The sequence below is a fragment of the Neofelis nebulosa genome, chromosome X (assembly GCF_028018385.1).
Source record: "Neofelis nebulosa isolate mNeoNeb1 chromosome X, mNeoNeb1.pri, whole genome shotgun sequence".
NCBI classification, from domain to species: domain Eukaryota; kingdom Metazoa; phylum Chordata; class Mammalia; order Carnivora; family Felidae; genus Neofelis; species Neofelis nebulosa.
In genome coordinates, this window is record NC_080800.1 from 7197591 (window position 1) to 7214242 (window position 16652).

The following is a 16652-nucleotide window of genomic DNA, read 5'->3' on the forward strand; positions in this document are numbered from 1 at the left end:
CCGAGAAGGGTGTGTGCCCGGGGCCACGGAGATCTGGGTGGGATGCGGCATCTGCTATGCAAATCGACAAGTACTTGGGGCCAGCGGCTCCACGTGCCAAGGGGACAGGGCCCAGAACGTGGGAACCTGAAGACCTGAGCCTCACTTTCCTCATCTGAGGCGTCTTCCTTTTAGTCTCGCGGGCCTCCCTGCATCCTCAATTTGAGGTTGGCACCTGGGCTTCATTTGTAGACAAGTCACAGTCGTTCACTGCCTGTTTCTTTGTTTCATCCCCAACTTGTGGCGTGGGGCGTGCACAGACTCTGTCTTGCTCTCTGCAGCATCCCAGCACCCAGCACGATGCCTGCACACAGTAGGTCTGCAGCACAGTCCGATTGGGTACTTGGGAGCTCCCATGCTCAGCGAAAGGCCCGTCCACTCTTGCCTCTTAGCTCCGAACTGGATGTAGCCTCCCCCACCCCTACTCTACGGATACATTCTCTTCTTGCCTTTCCTCAGATGAGTCCTTCGATGTGCGGGTGTTCTCTCTCTTTAGACGCTAGCTTCACTCTAACACACCCCAGCCCCATTTGGGGCAGTTTCAAGCGACAGTACCCAGATTCACGAAATTCTGGAAGGACTCCGTGCCCGGGAGGGCGGGGACGCAGCTTCAGCCCTGCCACGTTGGGAGGCAAAGTGACTGCGTGCGCGGTGGGCGGGATGAGAGAGAAAAGGCTGTGGCAGCCCCCTTGGCAATAACGCATGCCAACCAGAAGGGAAGGTGTCAGAGCAAAAGCGCTTGGGCATCCTCTGGAAAGCGCAAGATCAGAAAGTATTTGCTTTTTTTGTTACTCTCCCTACCCTTCCCTTGGACATTTAATAAGCATCCATGTTTACAAGGACTGGAGTGGTGGAATTTCCGGCACATACGTTTTGGGTGGGGGCGGATACTTGAGGAGCAAGGAAGCTTCCGTGTTGTGGTGGGAAGACTGGAGGAAAGACCTTCCTCAGCGATGTCCCAGTTAGCAGTCTCCACGCCTTCACCGTCGTTAAAAACAACTTTCTCCCTTATGAAAGTAGTATTACCATTTTACAAACAATGTGGAGGGTAAATAATTTTTAAGCAACCATCTCACCGAAGGAATGCAAACTACCTGTGAGCATGTTTCCTCTAGTCTCTTCTCCCATGTGCCCAGATTTGGATCACTGTTTTGACTTTTTACTAGATATTTTTATATCACTCTAAGAGCGTTTTAAACCCCCCCCCCCACACACACACTTTCCTGCATTTCCTGGCATTAAATCTTGTGGCCAGGGAACTGGAGTACTAAGTAGCCGGGGCATTTGGTGCAAGAGACGGCCCCAAAGTTGGACTTCAGTTTCCCCAGCTTGAGATGCGAGTGGAACATAAACTGCCATCGAGGTTTCCAGTTTTAGGAATTGACCTGGCTTCCTCCCCAGCAGTGGCCTACTTGGGTCTCTGCTCAAACTAGCAGATCCTTCAGGCTAGACGATGGAAGAGCTCAAAGCAGGTCAGGAGGCCAGGCCCAGAGTGGGGACTCCGGATCAGTCCTTCTGGGGCTCTCCTGGCAGGGATCCATAATGCGTAAGTGGCCACCTGCCCAGCTCCCTGCTCCCAGGTGTGTCCTCCCAGCTCGACCCAGGACGACTGGCCGCGGCTTTCTCCTCCAGCTCCCCAGCTCCCTCGGCCTCCCCTCCGGGGCATTTCCCGCCCTCGCGGGACCGTCTTGGACACTCGGGAGACCCAAGGCGCTGTCCTCCCCCACCCCAAGTCGGCAGAGGGGAGGCCCCCAGACTTCCAAGTCCCGGGAGTGGGTAAAGTGAGGTGACCGCCCTCTCCCCCGGGAATTGTGTGGGTCCCAGGAGTCAGCCCCGGGGCGGGCCGCGCCTGCAGCTCGGGTGGGGTGCCGTCCTCCCGGCCCTCTTTCCTCTCCGCGGTGGCCCGGGGGCGGGCGGACGCGGCGGCGCCCATCCTGGCCCCCGCGCGGTTTCCCGGCGGGGCCGGAGGAGGGAGGTGATGGAGTGGGAAGAGGGAGGAGCGCGCGGAGCCCGAGGGGAAGAAGAAGGAGGAGCAGCGGCGGAGGGGAGAAGGCGCCTCCGGCGGGGGAGCCGGAGGAGCGGCAGCGGACGGGGGCGGGGGCTCGGGGGTAGAAGAGCGGGTAGCCGAGGAGCCCCGGGGAGCTCGGAGGCGGAGCAGCGGAGGGAGACTGGGGGACTAGCAGTGGACGCGGGCGGGGCCGTCGAAGCGGCCGGGGCAGAGGGGGGCGGAGCAGTGGGAGGGGCGGGGCCTACGCAGCCCCGCCCCCTCCCGACCGGGCCGCGCCGAGGAACGAAGATGGCCGGGCGCGCCGCGGGAACCGAGGGGCCGCCGGCAGCAGCGGTGGCGGCGGTGGCGGCGCCGGGGCTGTGACTCTACGCGTGGCGGCGATCCGAGCGATCCGGGCGGGCGGGCGGACGGCGGCGCGCAGGGCCAAGAGGGCAGCGGGCGGGCGCCGGTGCGCGGGCGCCGGGCGGAGGATGCACCGGGTGCGGCGGGCGGCTCCCCGCGGCCGCCCCCGCGCCCCGGGCGCCGGGCCTTAGTGCTGGCTGAGGAGGCGGCGCGCGCGGGGCGGCCGGGCGGCGGCGGCGGCGGGGCCCGTGCCGTCATGCCGTGGCTGAGCGGCGGCCGGCGGCGGCGGCGGGGAGAGCCGCGGGAGGCTCCGCGGGAGCCGCAGCCGCCCGCGCAGCCCGCTCGGGAGCCGCCGCCGCCCGCGCCCCCTGCCGCGGCCCCCGCGCCCTCCGCGCCCTCCGCGCCGCCGCCGCCGCGGGCCCGGGAGAGCGCCGAGCTGCCGCTGCCCGCCGGCTGGGAGGAGGCGCGCGACTACGACGGCCGCGTCTTCTACATCGACCACAACACGCGCCAGACGTCGTGGATCGACCCGCGCGACCGGTAAGGGCGGGGGTGCGGGCCGGGATCCGGGCGCTCCATCCCTTGGGTTCGGGGAGGGGATCGAGGACACCGGGAGGCCTCCGGATCTGGACGAAGATCGCGCGTCCTCGGGGGTCCGGGCGTTGATTCGGGCCCTCCACGCCCCCACCCCGGGGCCTTGGACGAGGATCGAGGCGCCCCCTCTCCCGGCCTCGAGCCCCCGGAGTGCGGAGCCCCGGCCGCCTCCCGGCCCCCGCCGCGGGGCCGACACAGTGACTTGGTTCCCTCACGTCACCCGCTGACCGGCGCCTGGAAGCTGGGCGCCTGGAATTTCCTCTCCCGGGGCTGACGGATGGCTCTCTTTTCCTTTTTCCGCCGCGGCCTCGCCCATCCCTGCCGGGCCTCAGCGGCCCACCGCCCCCGGCCCCGCGGTGGCCAGATGAGCTGTCATCTTGGAGCCGAAACGTGCGCTCCAGCTTCGTGGTGTGGGTTCCTTGTCTGGCGGGCTCAGCGTACTTTCCATCCAGAAACTGGTGCCAGACGGGCCACTTCAGGGATTCCCAGTTCTTTTGCAGTTGGGAGAGCCCGCTCCCAAACTATGATGGTTGCTCTGTAGCGCCTTAAAAATTGAGGTAAAATTCTGATGGAAAGAGCCTTGCCTACTGCAGGCAGAATGGAATATGATTAGACCCAGATGCTTTTGGGGTAAACGAAAAACAAGAGCTGAATTTCAGGTTTCCTTTTTGTGCAAGATGTGAACAGGGCACCAAGTTGTCGTCTTATTCATGTAAATAAATCCCATGGAGGAGAAAAAAAGGATTCTTCTGAAAGCACTACCATATTGCATTTAATTAAGTTCATGTAATGACGCTTTTCCCTAACTTTCTGTTTGATTGCTGGTTTCAATGGCTCGGCGGCTTTTGGAGAGATGCAGTGTGTGTGTGTGTGTGTGTGTGTGTGTGTGTGTGTGTGTGGAATTGGGGATTCTGTTGAAACCGAGTATTTCTGGTGGTTACCTGATATCTTGCTGGGTGCCAGAAAGGCAATAGTGCTGGCTCCCCAGTGATTTCAAGACTTGAGAAGGTTCAGTTTGGTGACATTGGTCCTGCTTTCCCCTCACCTGCACAGGAAAGGCAGTGCTGCATGGCACTGGCATTTGAAAATAAACTTTGCAGGAGGGAAGCTGCTGCATTATTGTTTGAAGATCTCTGTGGGTTCAGATAGGGAAAAACAAAGCCAAAGGATCGTGCTTCCCTAACATTTTCCCTGAACACAGCAAACTTCTGGACTCAGAAACTTAGATCAATCTTAGCACAGTTTTATGGGTTAAAAAGATGCTTGGTTATTTCGAAAATCAGGTGAGATCATATAATAATTTTAACCAAAGGCTAGAGCCACAGCTGTTTGATCAAGCCTTGGATGGTTCTGGAATTGGTAGAACTGCTTGGAGTGTAACGCCCTTTTATGCTGTATGTCTGTTAAAAACCCAAACAACTGGAAAATGAACCAATTAAAAACACCGTTTGGCTTAGAAAAGGCTAAGGCTCATTTTATGAGGGTAATATAAAACAGTTGTGGTTACGTCGGAGTGGGGATTCAAGATGAAAAATATAAATGTGAAACTTTCCATTTTAATGGTATGACCCAGGGCATAGGTGAGCAGACCCAATGGAAGTCAGCTTGTAGAATCTTCCTTTCTGTGTGCTTCATACACATTTCGTATGTTCTTTTTTCCAGAAATCTGTTTGCGCGAACTGAATGACATTTTCCCCCTTTTCAGACATTGCTTATGTTATAGATTTTTTAGAAGTCCCCGTTTCTAATGCTTAAAAGTGTCGATTGAGTGAACAAAAGTGCATATTTTACATTTTTTGTAAAGTAAAAACATGTGTATACTTTTATGAGACATTGTTTTTATAGTGAGTGAAATTCAGCAGGGGACAGCTTGCACTTCAGCTCCCATAATACCTTGCCCGAAATATGTATGGAATGTTCAGCAAGCCACAAACATTTAAGTGGAGTCTACCGAAGGGTGTAAATGGTGTATGGTGTAATAGCCATTCTTTTTCCTCTTTCAAAACAGAGCCCTGCTGATTTTTATGGGTGACTGATTATCCTTTAAGGTTGTAATTGATTTTTATCATATGGAAAAAACGGTTTGTCGGAGCACATTTTCTCCATGTGCGTCTGACAGTTGAAACCCTTTTTGAGTTGTGTTTGAGTCACACAACTGGAAGACGCTGTTCAAGGACTTTCTCCAAACAGATTCCAAATAGAGAACTGACAGAGTGGCAGATACACAAATAGGTTTTTAAAGAAAACGAGATTTTGAAGGAATACGTGAATGTGGTAGGTTAGGCGAAAATTGTTGCTGACTTAAAACATGATTTCATATACGATTTAGTAAAAGCTATAATAGCGTAAAATATGCTGCTGTAAGCAAAATAACTGAGGACCGAGGGTTGTAAATAATCTCTTCTAGGGTTTTAGAGTGATTCCATTCACTGTTGTGTTTAACAACATTTGATATTGCCACGGCTCGGGGTGTGTTGGTGAATTACTGTAGGTATCGTTTCTTTTTGGAGTCACAACCAAGAGGTTGCAAGCCCAAGGGAACAGTCTTTACAGATGTGGCTACAGATGTATAAAAAATTTCAGTATTTCCAAAATGCAGTTTTTTTAGTTTGATTTTGAATCCCCACCCCCACCCCCCTGCCTCAGGTTTAAAAATCACCATCTCTGCAGATCAGTACTGTGTGTATAATGTTCATAGTTTCCTTTAACAAAGGATTTTATCCTTTAACAAAGGGTTTTACATTAAAAAATATAAAGTGAATTCATCATTTCTATGGCTCGTAGCTCCCGTGGATGAGCCTTGTGTGGTTTACATTAGTTGCACATATGCATCCTACGTATATTAACTCAGAGTTCAATGACTGCTCTACAGAAAGGTATTTGCTGTTGAGGCAGAAAATTTGGGAAGAACATTTTTGCCTCCTTTGAAAACCTTGAGTGCTTTTGACAGCTGTGTATATGTGTGCTTCCTGTGGGGTTGTGTCGATATCATCCTATAGGCGGACTGAGTGATCGAAACTTCACATTCTGTTTCTTGTAGCTCGGTTGAGATTGTGCAACACTGGAATACCAACTTTGGGCAGCTTAAGAATGGTGGACCAGATCACACTTGAGGTTGAACAGAATGTAAATAACCCCGACGATGGTGGAAGACCCAGATGATATCATGACATAAGCTTTTAGGGATCCATTTGTTCACGAGATGGGATTTGACCTGCTCCAACTGGAGACATTCTGTGGTATATTAAAATTCCTTTGAACAGGCTCTTGCTTTATGGAGAAAACAATCCATGGTTTGGGAATTTGCCAGGTTTGGAGCCCCATATGACAGAGCCAGGTGACATCATGACCCCCTTCTTAGAACTTTTATTCAGTATTAATTAATGGGCGGTTTACCGTATTTACTCCACAGAATCTGTTTCTGGGTTATATAAACTTTCTGATAAATAAGCAATGATTTCTCCATTTTTCATTTTTTTTGAAGAATAGGTACTGTTTGTATGGACATGGGGGAGCATCTTGCTTTTAAGGCCATAAGGGGTGGGCTCCTGGAAGAATCAATAGTCATTTCTTGGTCTATTCTTGGCTTAGTATCTTTCTTTCTTTTTCTTTCTTTCCTTCCTTCCTTCCTTTTTTTTTTTTTTTTTTTTAAGAAAAGTGAATGGAAAAGTCATTTCTGAAAATAGATCCCGGATGTTTGGAACTCTCTAAGTTTCCTCTTCTCCCTTTTCACTCTGATTCTGAAAGTGGAAATAATGTTTCACCTTCTGTAGTAGGTTCTGCTTCAGGAGCCCATGGGTCAAGTGATGTGTTAAAAGTCACCCGGCGAGCCTGGTGAGTTTCTTCTAGTCCAGGTCCCTTTGCTACTGCTGGTTGCCTTTCCGATACGTTCGGTAAAATTAAGCAGAGTTAAATGCTACTGAATTCAGTTATTCCCATTTAAATCCAGTAAAATGTAGAAGTATTTACAGAGATTCTTGGGAAGGTGGATGGGGAGACCCGGGTTTTCTGGGGGATGGGAGACAGACATATACAATGAAGACAGTGGTCACCAAGCACCATTGTCAGGTGGTGATGGCTTCTGAGAAAAGGACGGAGGGCTCATTTGAGCCTGCGGGGTCTTTACCTTCTTCCATTGATTTCCTAGGTTGAGGGTTTCTTGCGTGCTCTCTTGGAGCTGGGGAAGAAAAGGAGGCATGTGAGGACAGTGCCGGAGACAGGAAGTGCTGCGTGTTCAGGATAAATGAGGTCAATTTGACTGACCCAGAGTCTTTGTGTAAGGGGGGTGAGCCTTGGGTAACAGCACGCAGAGCTTGGAACCCTCAACTTTGGGCTTGGAAGAGCGAGGACTGTCTTGTGCAGGCTCTCATTTCGCACTGGAAGGCCACAGCTATGGGGACGTCCTGCCGGCAGATGGGCGAACGGGAAGTTGAGCTGGGTCTTCTGGCCCGGAACCAGTGCTCTTTCTGGTATGCCACTCAGCTGCCCAAACCCCACCTGCTCTTAAGCATCCTACCTCTGTGTTCGTTCGTTCGTTCATTTGATAACTGTTGCACAGCCTCTCCGTCTCGGGTGCTCTTCCAGGGTTTGAGACTCTAGTGGCGAGCACTAGCAGACGGGTCCCTGCCTCCGTGGGGCTTACACACCTCACCGTGCTGTTCCTGCCTCTTGGTTGCTCCCCACTGAGATCCCTCAGGTCTGTGATGATGGTCAACAGAAGTGGAGTGCTGACCGTGTGCCAAGCGCTCTAGGTGTTTGTCTGGATGCTGTCACTGAAAGCCCACAGTGGCCGCACGGAGTGTGGGTGGGCAGGTGATGAAACAGGACAGGGAGGTTGACTTAGTAACGTCACTGCCCACAGCCAGAGAGGGGCAGCGTCTGTCTGACTCCGGAGTTGAGCCCACGTCTACTACCTGGACGTGACCCTCCCTTGGCCAGGTAACTGTGCCCCTTGCTCTGTGTTATACCCACCAGTTATTTTTATCTTGCATTCATTGTTGTTTGATATTTTGCCCCCTCTCCCCCACCCCGTGGTAGGTGGAATAATGGCTCCCCCAAAGATGTTACAATGACATCTGTAGGTAGGATTAAGTTAAGAATCTCGAGATGAGGTGATTGTTCCCGATTATCCGGGTGGGCCCCATGTAATCATGGACCTTATAAGAGGGAGGCAAGAGGGTTGTTTCCCATTGAGAATGGAAGCATCTGGTCAGCTTGGTGTCTTTGATAATAACGGCGATTGCTGGTGCTTGTAGAATGCTTAGGGGGTAACTGTGCGAGTACGCTCGTTACATCCATTTTCTCCCTAGCTCCTCCCAGCAGTTAGGAGTCCTTGTTCCTTTTAGAATAGTGGGGAGTCTCACCTTAGTCATCTGATGCGCTGGCCAAATGTGGGGTGGTGGGTAGGGTGAATTTCCAAGAGAAGAGGCCAGTTGGAAACTCTTGGGAGGTCTTCATGGATGGTGAGGGCCTGATTGAGAGAGATTGGGAGCAGCGGGGCTAGAAAAGGCAGGGATTCTACGAGAGAAACTGTGATGAAAACAAGGGCACGGTATTTAGCTAATACTTGAATCAAGGCAGGTGGAATCGGGAGCTCTTGACAGACATGGTGAGGGCATCTTGAAAGGCTGTTCGTGGAGCTGCGGAATCTCCAGTGTTTTCTATCTGGTGGGCCCTCTTTTTATTTCTTTAAAGGGGCTAAGGAAGTGAGAGAGAAGGAGAAAGGGAGTCGGCTAGGCTGGTCCTTAGGCAGAAAGCCCTGCACTTGGGTGGGTGAGTCATCGAGCCAGGTGGGAGATCTTCTGGTGGGTCTTAAGCGCCAGCCTCGGCACCACCAGGAGATCGAGCACTGCCAAGGTGGGCACGGCGTTGCCATGGTGTGGGAAGCTCAGCCAGGACACCGGATAGCCACCGTGGGAGACGGACCCCTTCTGCCCGTGGAGCTCTGTGCCACGGGAAGGTGCTCGTCTCCAGTGCGGGGCAGGCCTCTGAGGGTATGGATCCACTGGATTTGCCCTGAAAATTCTCCCCGCTTAACAAAAATTGAGATAAGACTTACTTACTCTAAAATGTACCATTTCAAAGTACACTGTGTAGGTAGTGGCTTCTAGTATATTCACAAGGTTGTGCCATCATCACCACTAACTCCAGAACGTTTCCTTCACCCCAAAAAGAAACCCTGTACCTGTTACCCAAAGTCACTCTCCACCGCCCCCAGCCCCTGGCAACTGCTAATCTCTCTCTGTCCCTGTAGATTTGCCTGTTCTGGACATTTCATCTAAGTGGAGTCATATGCTCTGTGGCCTCCCGGGTCTGGCTTATTTTGCTCAGCATGATCTCTTCGAGGTTTATCCGTGTCGCAGCGTGGATCGGTGCTTCCTTCCTTTTCGTTGCTGAGTACGGCCCCACCGGGTGGCTAGGGCACAGCATTAGAGGCTGCCCTGAAGTGCTGTCCTTGTCCAGGTGTCCCTACAGACTATAGGAAGTGGCCGTGGCTTGAATTCCACCCTGTCAACTGCAGCTGTTCTACTCACAGAAAAATGACCCTTCCTGTGTTTACAATGTCAGAATGTAAACATGACCTCGTGTATTCCCTGAAAAACACGAGGCTTGGGCTGGCTGTGATCAGCTGTTGTCTGTTCTCATTTGCTCGCAGCTTGCTGTGGCCCCTCCGTAGTGCTGTCCATGGTTGAACCGGCTGGGGGGGTGGGGGGGTCTTCTGAGTCCCGGCGCCCTCTGCACGTGGCGCCTAGGTAGCCCGTGTTTTAGGTTTGAGTTTCTATTCCCTGACACGAGCCTTGAGTAGATTGCTGTTTCCGAAGATGATGTCACAGCTCCACACGGTGTTACGATGTTGGGCTTAGGTAGGTATGTTCAGTTCTGTCACTGCGCTTGGAATTTCAGAATTTTGACAAATGGCTCTTTGTTGCGTGCTGTTTGGGAACTGCTCATTCCGGCTCTTGGGAAAATGTTTTCTGGCCCTTTTCCCCCAGGTCTCCGTTAATCCTGGGAAGTGTCTGTGATCTTGGGACGGACGGGAGAGCTCAGGTGAAGCCCGTGAGGATTTGGAACGGGGGGGGGGGGGGGGGGGGGGGGAGTTTGGCCCAGGACGGCTGGCGGACCTCGCCTGGCAGGTCAGGCCCGGGGCCAGGGTCATGCCCGCCTGGCCAGCTGGGTCCCGATGTGCAAGGTGGGGCCTGGCACTCAGAGCCCAGTGCAGGGGGGAAGGGGGGTCTGGCTGAGGCCGCACACCTTGGTTGCACCCTCGCTCCATTCTCTCTCCCTTGTCCGGAAATGCCCTTCCTGCACGCCGGCCCACTTCTCAGAGAAGAGAAGCGGGTTTAAAGGGGAGGGTGATGCTGTCCCGATGGGCCCTTCTGCAGCCTGCGGGACTTGTTTGTGACGTCTGATGCACTTCACGTGGCTGATCAGCTGATGGACGCGGCCGAGCCGCGGGAACCTCGGTAAAAATCCGTTGTTTGGCATCACGGCAACTGTGGCCCCTCACTTGGCGCCGTGCTCCCGTGCACAGCTGTGCGTGGAACTGACTGTGGCTGCCCTTTCACGCGTCGAGGCCCACGGGGACCTGGGGTGTTCCTTCTGTTCCACGGGGAAGCCACTGAAGCGTTTCTGCCACCCGAGAACGAAACCGTGCATGAACATGCAGAGTGCGTGCAAATCCCCACCTGCCCCTTCCCAGAGGGAGCTCCCATAACAGCTTGCTGTGTGTCCTTTGGTCCCTTCTTGACACTCTGCCGAAACACATGTGCATGAACCTGGACCTCTGTCTGGGGATTTTACAGAAACGGGATCATGCTATCGACTTGCCCCCGTGGCTTGACACTGTTGCTTAATGATAAGTCCCGGTGCTCTTGCCACTGTTGGAATATTACGGATCTACCACCATTGTTTTCCATGTCGTTGTATTGAGGTACGTTTCATAACAGAATTACTCATTTTAAAGTGAGCCACTCCGTGGCATTCAGTTCGGTCACCGTGTCGTGCGGCCGCCCCCGCTGTCCAGTTCCAAAACCTTTCCTTCACCCCGGAAGGAAACCCTGTCCCCACTAAGCAGCCACTGCCCGTTCCCTCCCCCACCACCCGTGGGCCCTGGCAGCCCCAGGCTGCTTTCGGGCCCTCTGGCTTTGCCAGTTCTGGACATTGCATATGATCTACAGGTGTCCCATCCCCTGGGCGGGGGACTTGGGTTCCATTACCTCCCCAAGGGCTCTTACGGTTGGCCCCATCCCTGGGGGCCATTTCCCCATTAACCACCCGCCAGCCCGAGGAAGGGTGAGGGGGAAGGGCCATCAGTGATATTAAGGTGGTGGTGGTGGTGGTTGTTCTAAACAAAATGGAGAAGCATAAATAAGTGAAAGGGTTTATTTCAGTTCCATAAAATGGATGAATGAATGAATGAATGGAATCGTACGCTATGTGGCCTTTTGTGTTGGGCTTCTTTCATCTAGCCTAGTGTTTTTGAGGCTCATCCCCATTGTAGGGGTCTGGTTTTATGCTTCTGCTTCTGGTTTAATACGAGGATACGCCCTCACGTGATCCTAACTGAGGGCAGCTGCATGAACTTGCCCGCGGGAGCTGCCAGCACATTCTAAGAAAAGTCAATTGACAATCAAAGAAAAGAGATTTTTGCTTTTCGTTTGTTCCTTAATTTAGCCTTTAATTTGTTACTTTGAGAAAGAGAGAAATGTAAAATCTTTCACATTTCTCTTCAACGTGAGGGACAGGGAGCCAAAAAAACTAATATGTACAGTAAGACTTTTCAATAACCTAGATGCAAAAAGAAAAATCATAAAAACCCCAAACAAACAAACAAAAACCGCGATCTAGATGCTACGTCTGTGCCGGGGGCCATGGAGAGTAACAAATGAACATCACCTAGCCGCTTTCCTCGGGGAGATGGAAACACCGCTGGGGAAAACAGAAGAACCCACGTGGAATAATAAGCCGGTGCCGGGGTGGTTCGCGGTGGGCTGTCAGGACCGCGGCAGCCCTGGAGCCGGACGACGCGGGCGCCCCAGGTCAGCTCCTGCCACCAGCGCCGTGCTGCCGTGCAAATCCCTGAACTTCCTTGTGCCCAGAGTTTCTTACTTGTACAAGGAGAAGGGCAATACTTGTCGTTAGATGGACCAGCGTGTAAGTGTAGGTTCTTTCCCAGATGCAGTGGCCGGCCCCAGGAGGTCTTAGGAGAGGGGGCGGCCCAGCATCTGTTCCTGGGCAGCCTGTGGGATAAGAATGGGTTTTCCATTTGCAAATGGTTGAATAAAAAGAAGAGTAGTATTTTGTGAAATTTATGTGACATTCGGGTTTCAGCGTCCACGAATAAAGTTTCATTGGAGCTTAGCCGCACACTCCGTGGCTGCTTTCGAGCTACAACTAACTACGAGGACAGAGTTGAGTGGCTGGGCAGAGACCGTGTGGGCCGCAAAGCCGAAAACGTTACTGTCTGGCTCTTTACAGAAAAAGTGTGCTGATCCCTGATCTTAGAAGACAGGATTGGGGCGCCTGGGTGGCTCAGTCAGTTAAGCAACTGACTTCTGGCTCAGGTCATGTTCTCACGGTTCGTGAGTTCGAGCCCCGCGTCGGGCTCCGTGCTGACAGCTCAGAGCCTGGAGCCTGTTTCGGATTCTGTGTCTCCCTCTCTCTCTCTGCCCCTCTCCCACTCGGTCTGTCTGTTTCTCTAAAAAATAAATAAAAACATTAAAAAACAATTTTAGGGGCGCCTGGGTGGCTCAGTCGGTTAAGCGTCCGACTTCGGCTCAGGTCATGATCTCACAGTCCGTGAGTTCGAGCCCCGCGTCGGGCTCTGTGCTGACAGCTCAGAGCCTGGAGCCTGTTTCAGATTCTGTGTCTCCCTCTCTCTCTGCCCCTCCCCTGTTCACGCTCTGTCTCTCTCTGTCTTGAAAATAAATAAACGTTAAAAAATTTTTTTTTTAAAAAAAGGAGTAATTAAGGTCAGGGGACCTGTGGTCAGGGGACCATTGGTCAGGGGACCTGTGGGGGGTGGCACAGGATAGGACCTGAAAACCCCAGTGGGAAGTCTTACCAGAGGAAAGGGGCATGGAATCATAAAAGCCAGTGGGGACCTTAATTTAGTCAAGGAACCCCTCCATAGAAACTTCTTCGGAAAAGGATGTTGTAGGGGTGCCTGGGTGGCTCAGTCTGTTAAGCATCCGACTTTGGCTCTGGTCACGATCTCACCATTCGTGAGTTCGAGCCCCGTGTCAGGCTCTGTGCTGACAGCTCAGAGCCTGGAGCCTGCTTCGGACCCTGTGTCTCCCTCTCTCTCTGCCCCTCCCCCGCTCACACTCTGTTTCTCTCTCTCTCAAAAATAAACATTAAAAAAACGAAAAGGACGTTGTATCTGTCATATGACAACCGGTAGAGTTAGATTAGATCATTTAAATAGGATGCAAATTAAGACTGTATAAGAAGGCAGGAAAATAACCACATTTAAAAAGATTTTCATTAAAAATACATTTTTAATTCTGGGGATCCGCTGCACAGCACTGTTATTATAGTGAACGGTACTGTGTCATATGCTCGAATCGCTAAGAGAGTAGATCTTAAATGGTGTCACCACAAAGAGGAAATGGTAATCGGGTAACGTGATGGAGGTGTTAGTGCACGCTATGGTGATAATCATATTGCCATATACAAGCCTATCGAATCATCATATTGTACACCTTAAACTTACACTATGTTATATGTCAATTACATCTCAGTAGAGCTGGGAGAAACACAGTTGAAAAAAGCTAAGGTTTGAAGGTGCAAAAAAACCTTAGTTCCTGGGAGAATTTTGAGTAAAGGACTCATTCTTTTGTGCTCCTGGGTAAGTGGACCCGCCCCCCTGTACTTTATGAACTGAAGTGGGTTTTAAAGGCCCGTTAAGAGAATTGTGTCTGTGCACATGTGTTGCTTGCTAAGAACACGCAGATGGAAAGAAGAAACCCAGCTGTTCTCTGCCCCTCCACACCCCCCTTCACAGACCTGGAGGGGCAGAAAAGACCCCCTGGGACCAGTGTTACAGGGAGGGCTCTTCATTAGCCTGTTCCTCTTCAGAGCAAGCCGAGACGCAGAAAGAAATTGGTAGGATTCCGTTTATATAGCATTCTTTTTTTTTTAATGTTTCTTTATTTTTGAGAGAGAGAGAGAGAGACAGAGTGCAAGCAGGGGAGGGGCAGAGAGAGAGGGAGACACAGAATTCGAAGCAGGTTCCAGGCTCTGAGCTGTCAGCGCAGAGCCCGACGCGGGGCTCGAGCTCCCAAACTGTGAGATCGTGACCTGGGCCGAAGTCGGATGCTTAGTCGACTGAGCCACCCAGGCACCCCGATAGCATTCCTAAAATAATAACATGGAGTTGGAGAGCACATTAGTGGTTGCTGAGGGTTAGGGATGGGGGGCAGGGGTAGGTGTGGCTATAAAAGTGGCTCGAGGGAGGCATGTGGTGGCAGGATATTTCTACGTCTTCATTGTGGTTATAGAAACTACACATGTGGGAAAATGACACGGAACTACTACACAATGTGTACAGCCACTCACGTGCACACGGATGCCATGTGGGCTGTGTGGGTGTCGGTCACCTGGTTTGGCCTTGTGCTGTAGTTGCGCAGGGCGTGACATGGGGGGAAACTGGGTAAAGGAGCCTCCCTTCCACAGAAGGAGCAACTTTCTGTGAATCTGTTATTTCAAAATAAAAAGCAAAAGGAAAGAAAAGTGAGAGAATGAAGGGACCAAGCAGTTATAGTTTTTTTTTTTTTTTATTTAAACCATCTCCTTTCCTTTAACTTATTTAGATTTTACTCTCCTTTTCTACACAATACCTACCATGCAGTGGGTGCTCAGTAAATGTTTTTTGAATGTAATTATGCATGTAGAAGCAGGTTTTTTTTTAATGTTTATTCTGAGAGAGAGAGAGAGAGAGAGAGAGAGATTCAGAGAGAGCGGGGAGGGGCAGAGAGAGAGGGAGAGAGAATCCCAAGCAGGCTCTGCACTGTCAGAGTAGAGCCCGATGTGGGGCTCAATTTCACAAACTGCGAGATTGCGACCTGAGCCGAGATCAGGAATTGTACGCTCAACCGACTGAGCCACCCAGGTGCCCCCCCTAGAAACAGGTTTGACTTACTTGTGTATTTCTGTGTTCCACTTAGTTTTTCTCAAATATTCTAGAATTCTCAAGAGCAGTCGTCTTTGCCTGCGGTCAGAGCCCCCACTTTGTTGGAGTGCCCACCCTTGCCTTGGCTCAGGGGATGTGGCCCTCTCTGCAGCTCCTGCTGAAGTCCTCCTTGCTCAGAGCCGGTGGGTCTCCGCTGGGAGTGGGTTTGCCCCTGCGGGGCCATTTGGCCACGTCTGAAGACATTTTTGATCCTCACAGCTGGGGAGTGGGGATGGGGTGCGATTGGCATTTAGGAGGTGGAGGCCAGGGAAGCTGCTGGATGTCCTCCAGTGCATAGGACAGCCCCCAGCACCACGAGGAGTTATTTGGCCCCAAGTGGCAGTAGCCGGGCCTGCCTGCGTTTGGCTGAGGCAGGAGCACGTGGCCCAGAGCTGTGCCGTGAGCGCAGGGGGAGGTGCGGGACAGCCAGAGTTGAGGACAAGGCTCCTCGTTCCTGCAGGACCTGCATGGAAGCGACTCCTCCTTCTGCTAATTGACGACCCGTCTCCACCTACATCCGGAGCTGGGCGGTTACGTCGCTGCCACAAAAGCCAGGAGGGAGCTGGCCAAGAAGCCGAGGGTGGCAGAGAGAAAAGGCTGCACCCTTGGTAAGGTGGATGGTAGCTGATTGAAGAAGGTTCTAGAGCTACCTGCCCGCAGCACCTTTTCTTACGTGAAATGTGAACTAACAGTGTCTACTTAACCCTCCAAAGCTGGTTGAACTGGGGTCTCTGTCACTTGCAGCCAGCAGAGCCGTCCTCGCTCGTGTGTGTTTATCTCGTGGTGTCTGCAGTTTCCATCACGGACATTCTTACTGGGGGTGCAGGCTGCCACGGAGCGTCTGGGCCTCATCTATTAAGTAGTCCTCTGTTTTTGACCCTTTAGACTGTTCCTTGGTATTTGTGATTATATAAGTACTATAATTATAGTGCTGCTTAGGTGCAATTATTTTCTCGGCAGCAGTGCTTTCCTCCGTGTTTGCTTTAGGAGACAGACACATAAGAAACAGACACATAAGATAGCTAAAGGCCTGGGCTGAATGCAGACCAGTGGTTGGTTGGTTGGTTTTAATACACACCTGTTTTGGAATGTTTTAGAATTACAGAAGAGTTGCAAAGATAAGACAGCTCCCCCCATTGTTAATATCTTATGTCACCATAGTGTATTTGTCAAAACTAAGAAGCCAGTTGGATATGTTTCTGTTCATAAAACTCCAGACGTTATTTGGATTTCACCAGGTTTTTCCGCTAATGTCTTTTTTCTGCCCCAAGAGTGTTTAGAACTATTAAGTTGTTGGCATTTGGATGCTTCAAGCCGACTATTGTATGTTTCTTTTATATCTCTCTTGTGAGTATTCATTTATCTTCCGTGCACTTGACAGACTTGTTAGAAGTGCTCCCAGGCTGCTTTTCATTTAGGCTCGTGACATCATATGGCATCCATTGAACAGTGGAGGTTCGTGAAGAACCTTCTTTGCTTTCTCCAGCTCTTCCTCGG

The 16652-nt window shown here is 51.8% G+C and overlaps 1 protein-coding gene across 1 annotated transcript in view; it reads left to right on the forward strand.

The window, feature by feature from the left end:
• The first annotated feature begins 2294 nt into the window (after positions 1-2294).
• Positions 2295-16652, forward strand: part of WWC3 (WWC family member 3) — a 118877-nt gene continuing 104519 nt past the window's right edge. Inside the window, exon 1 of the mRNA XM_058714581.1 lies at positions 2295-2929. Coding sequence (XP_058570564.1) covers positions 2646-2929 — 284 coding nt within the window. The 5' untranslated portion in view covers positions 2295-2645. The remainder of the gene's footprint in view (positions 2930-16652) is intronic.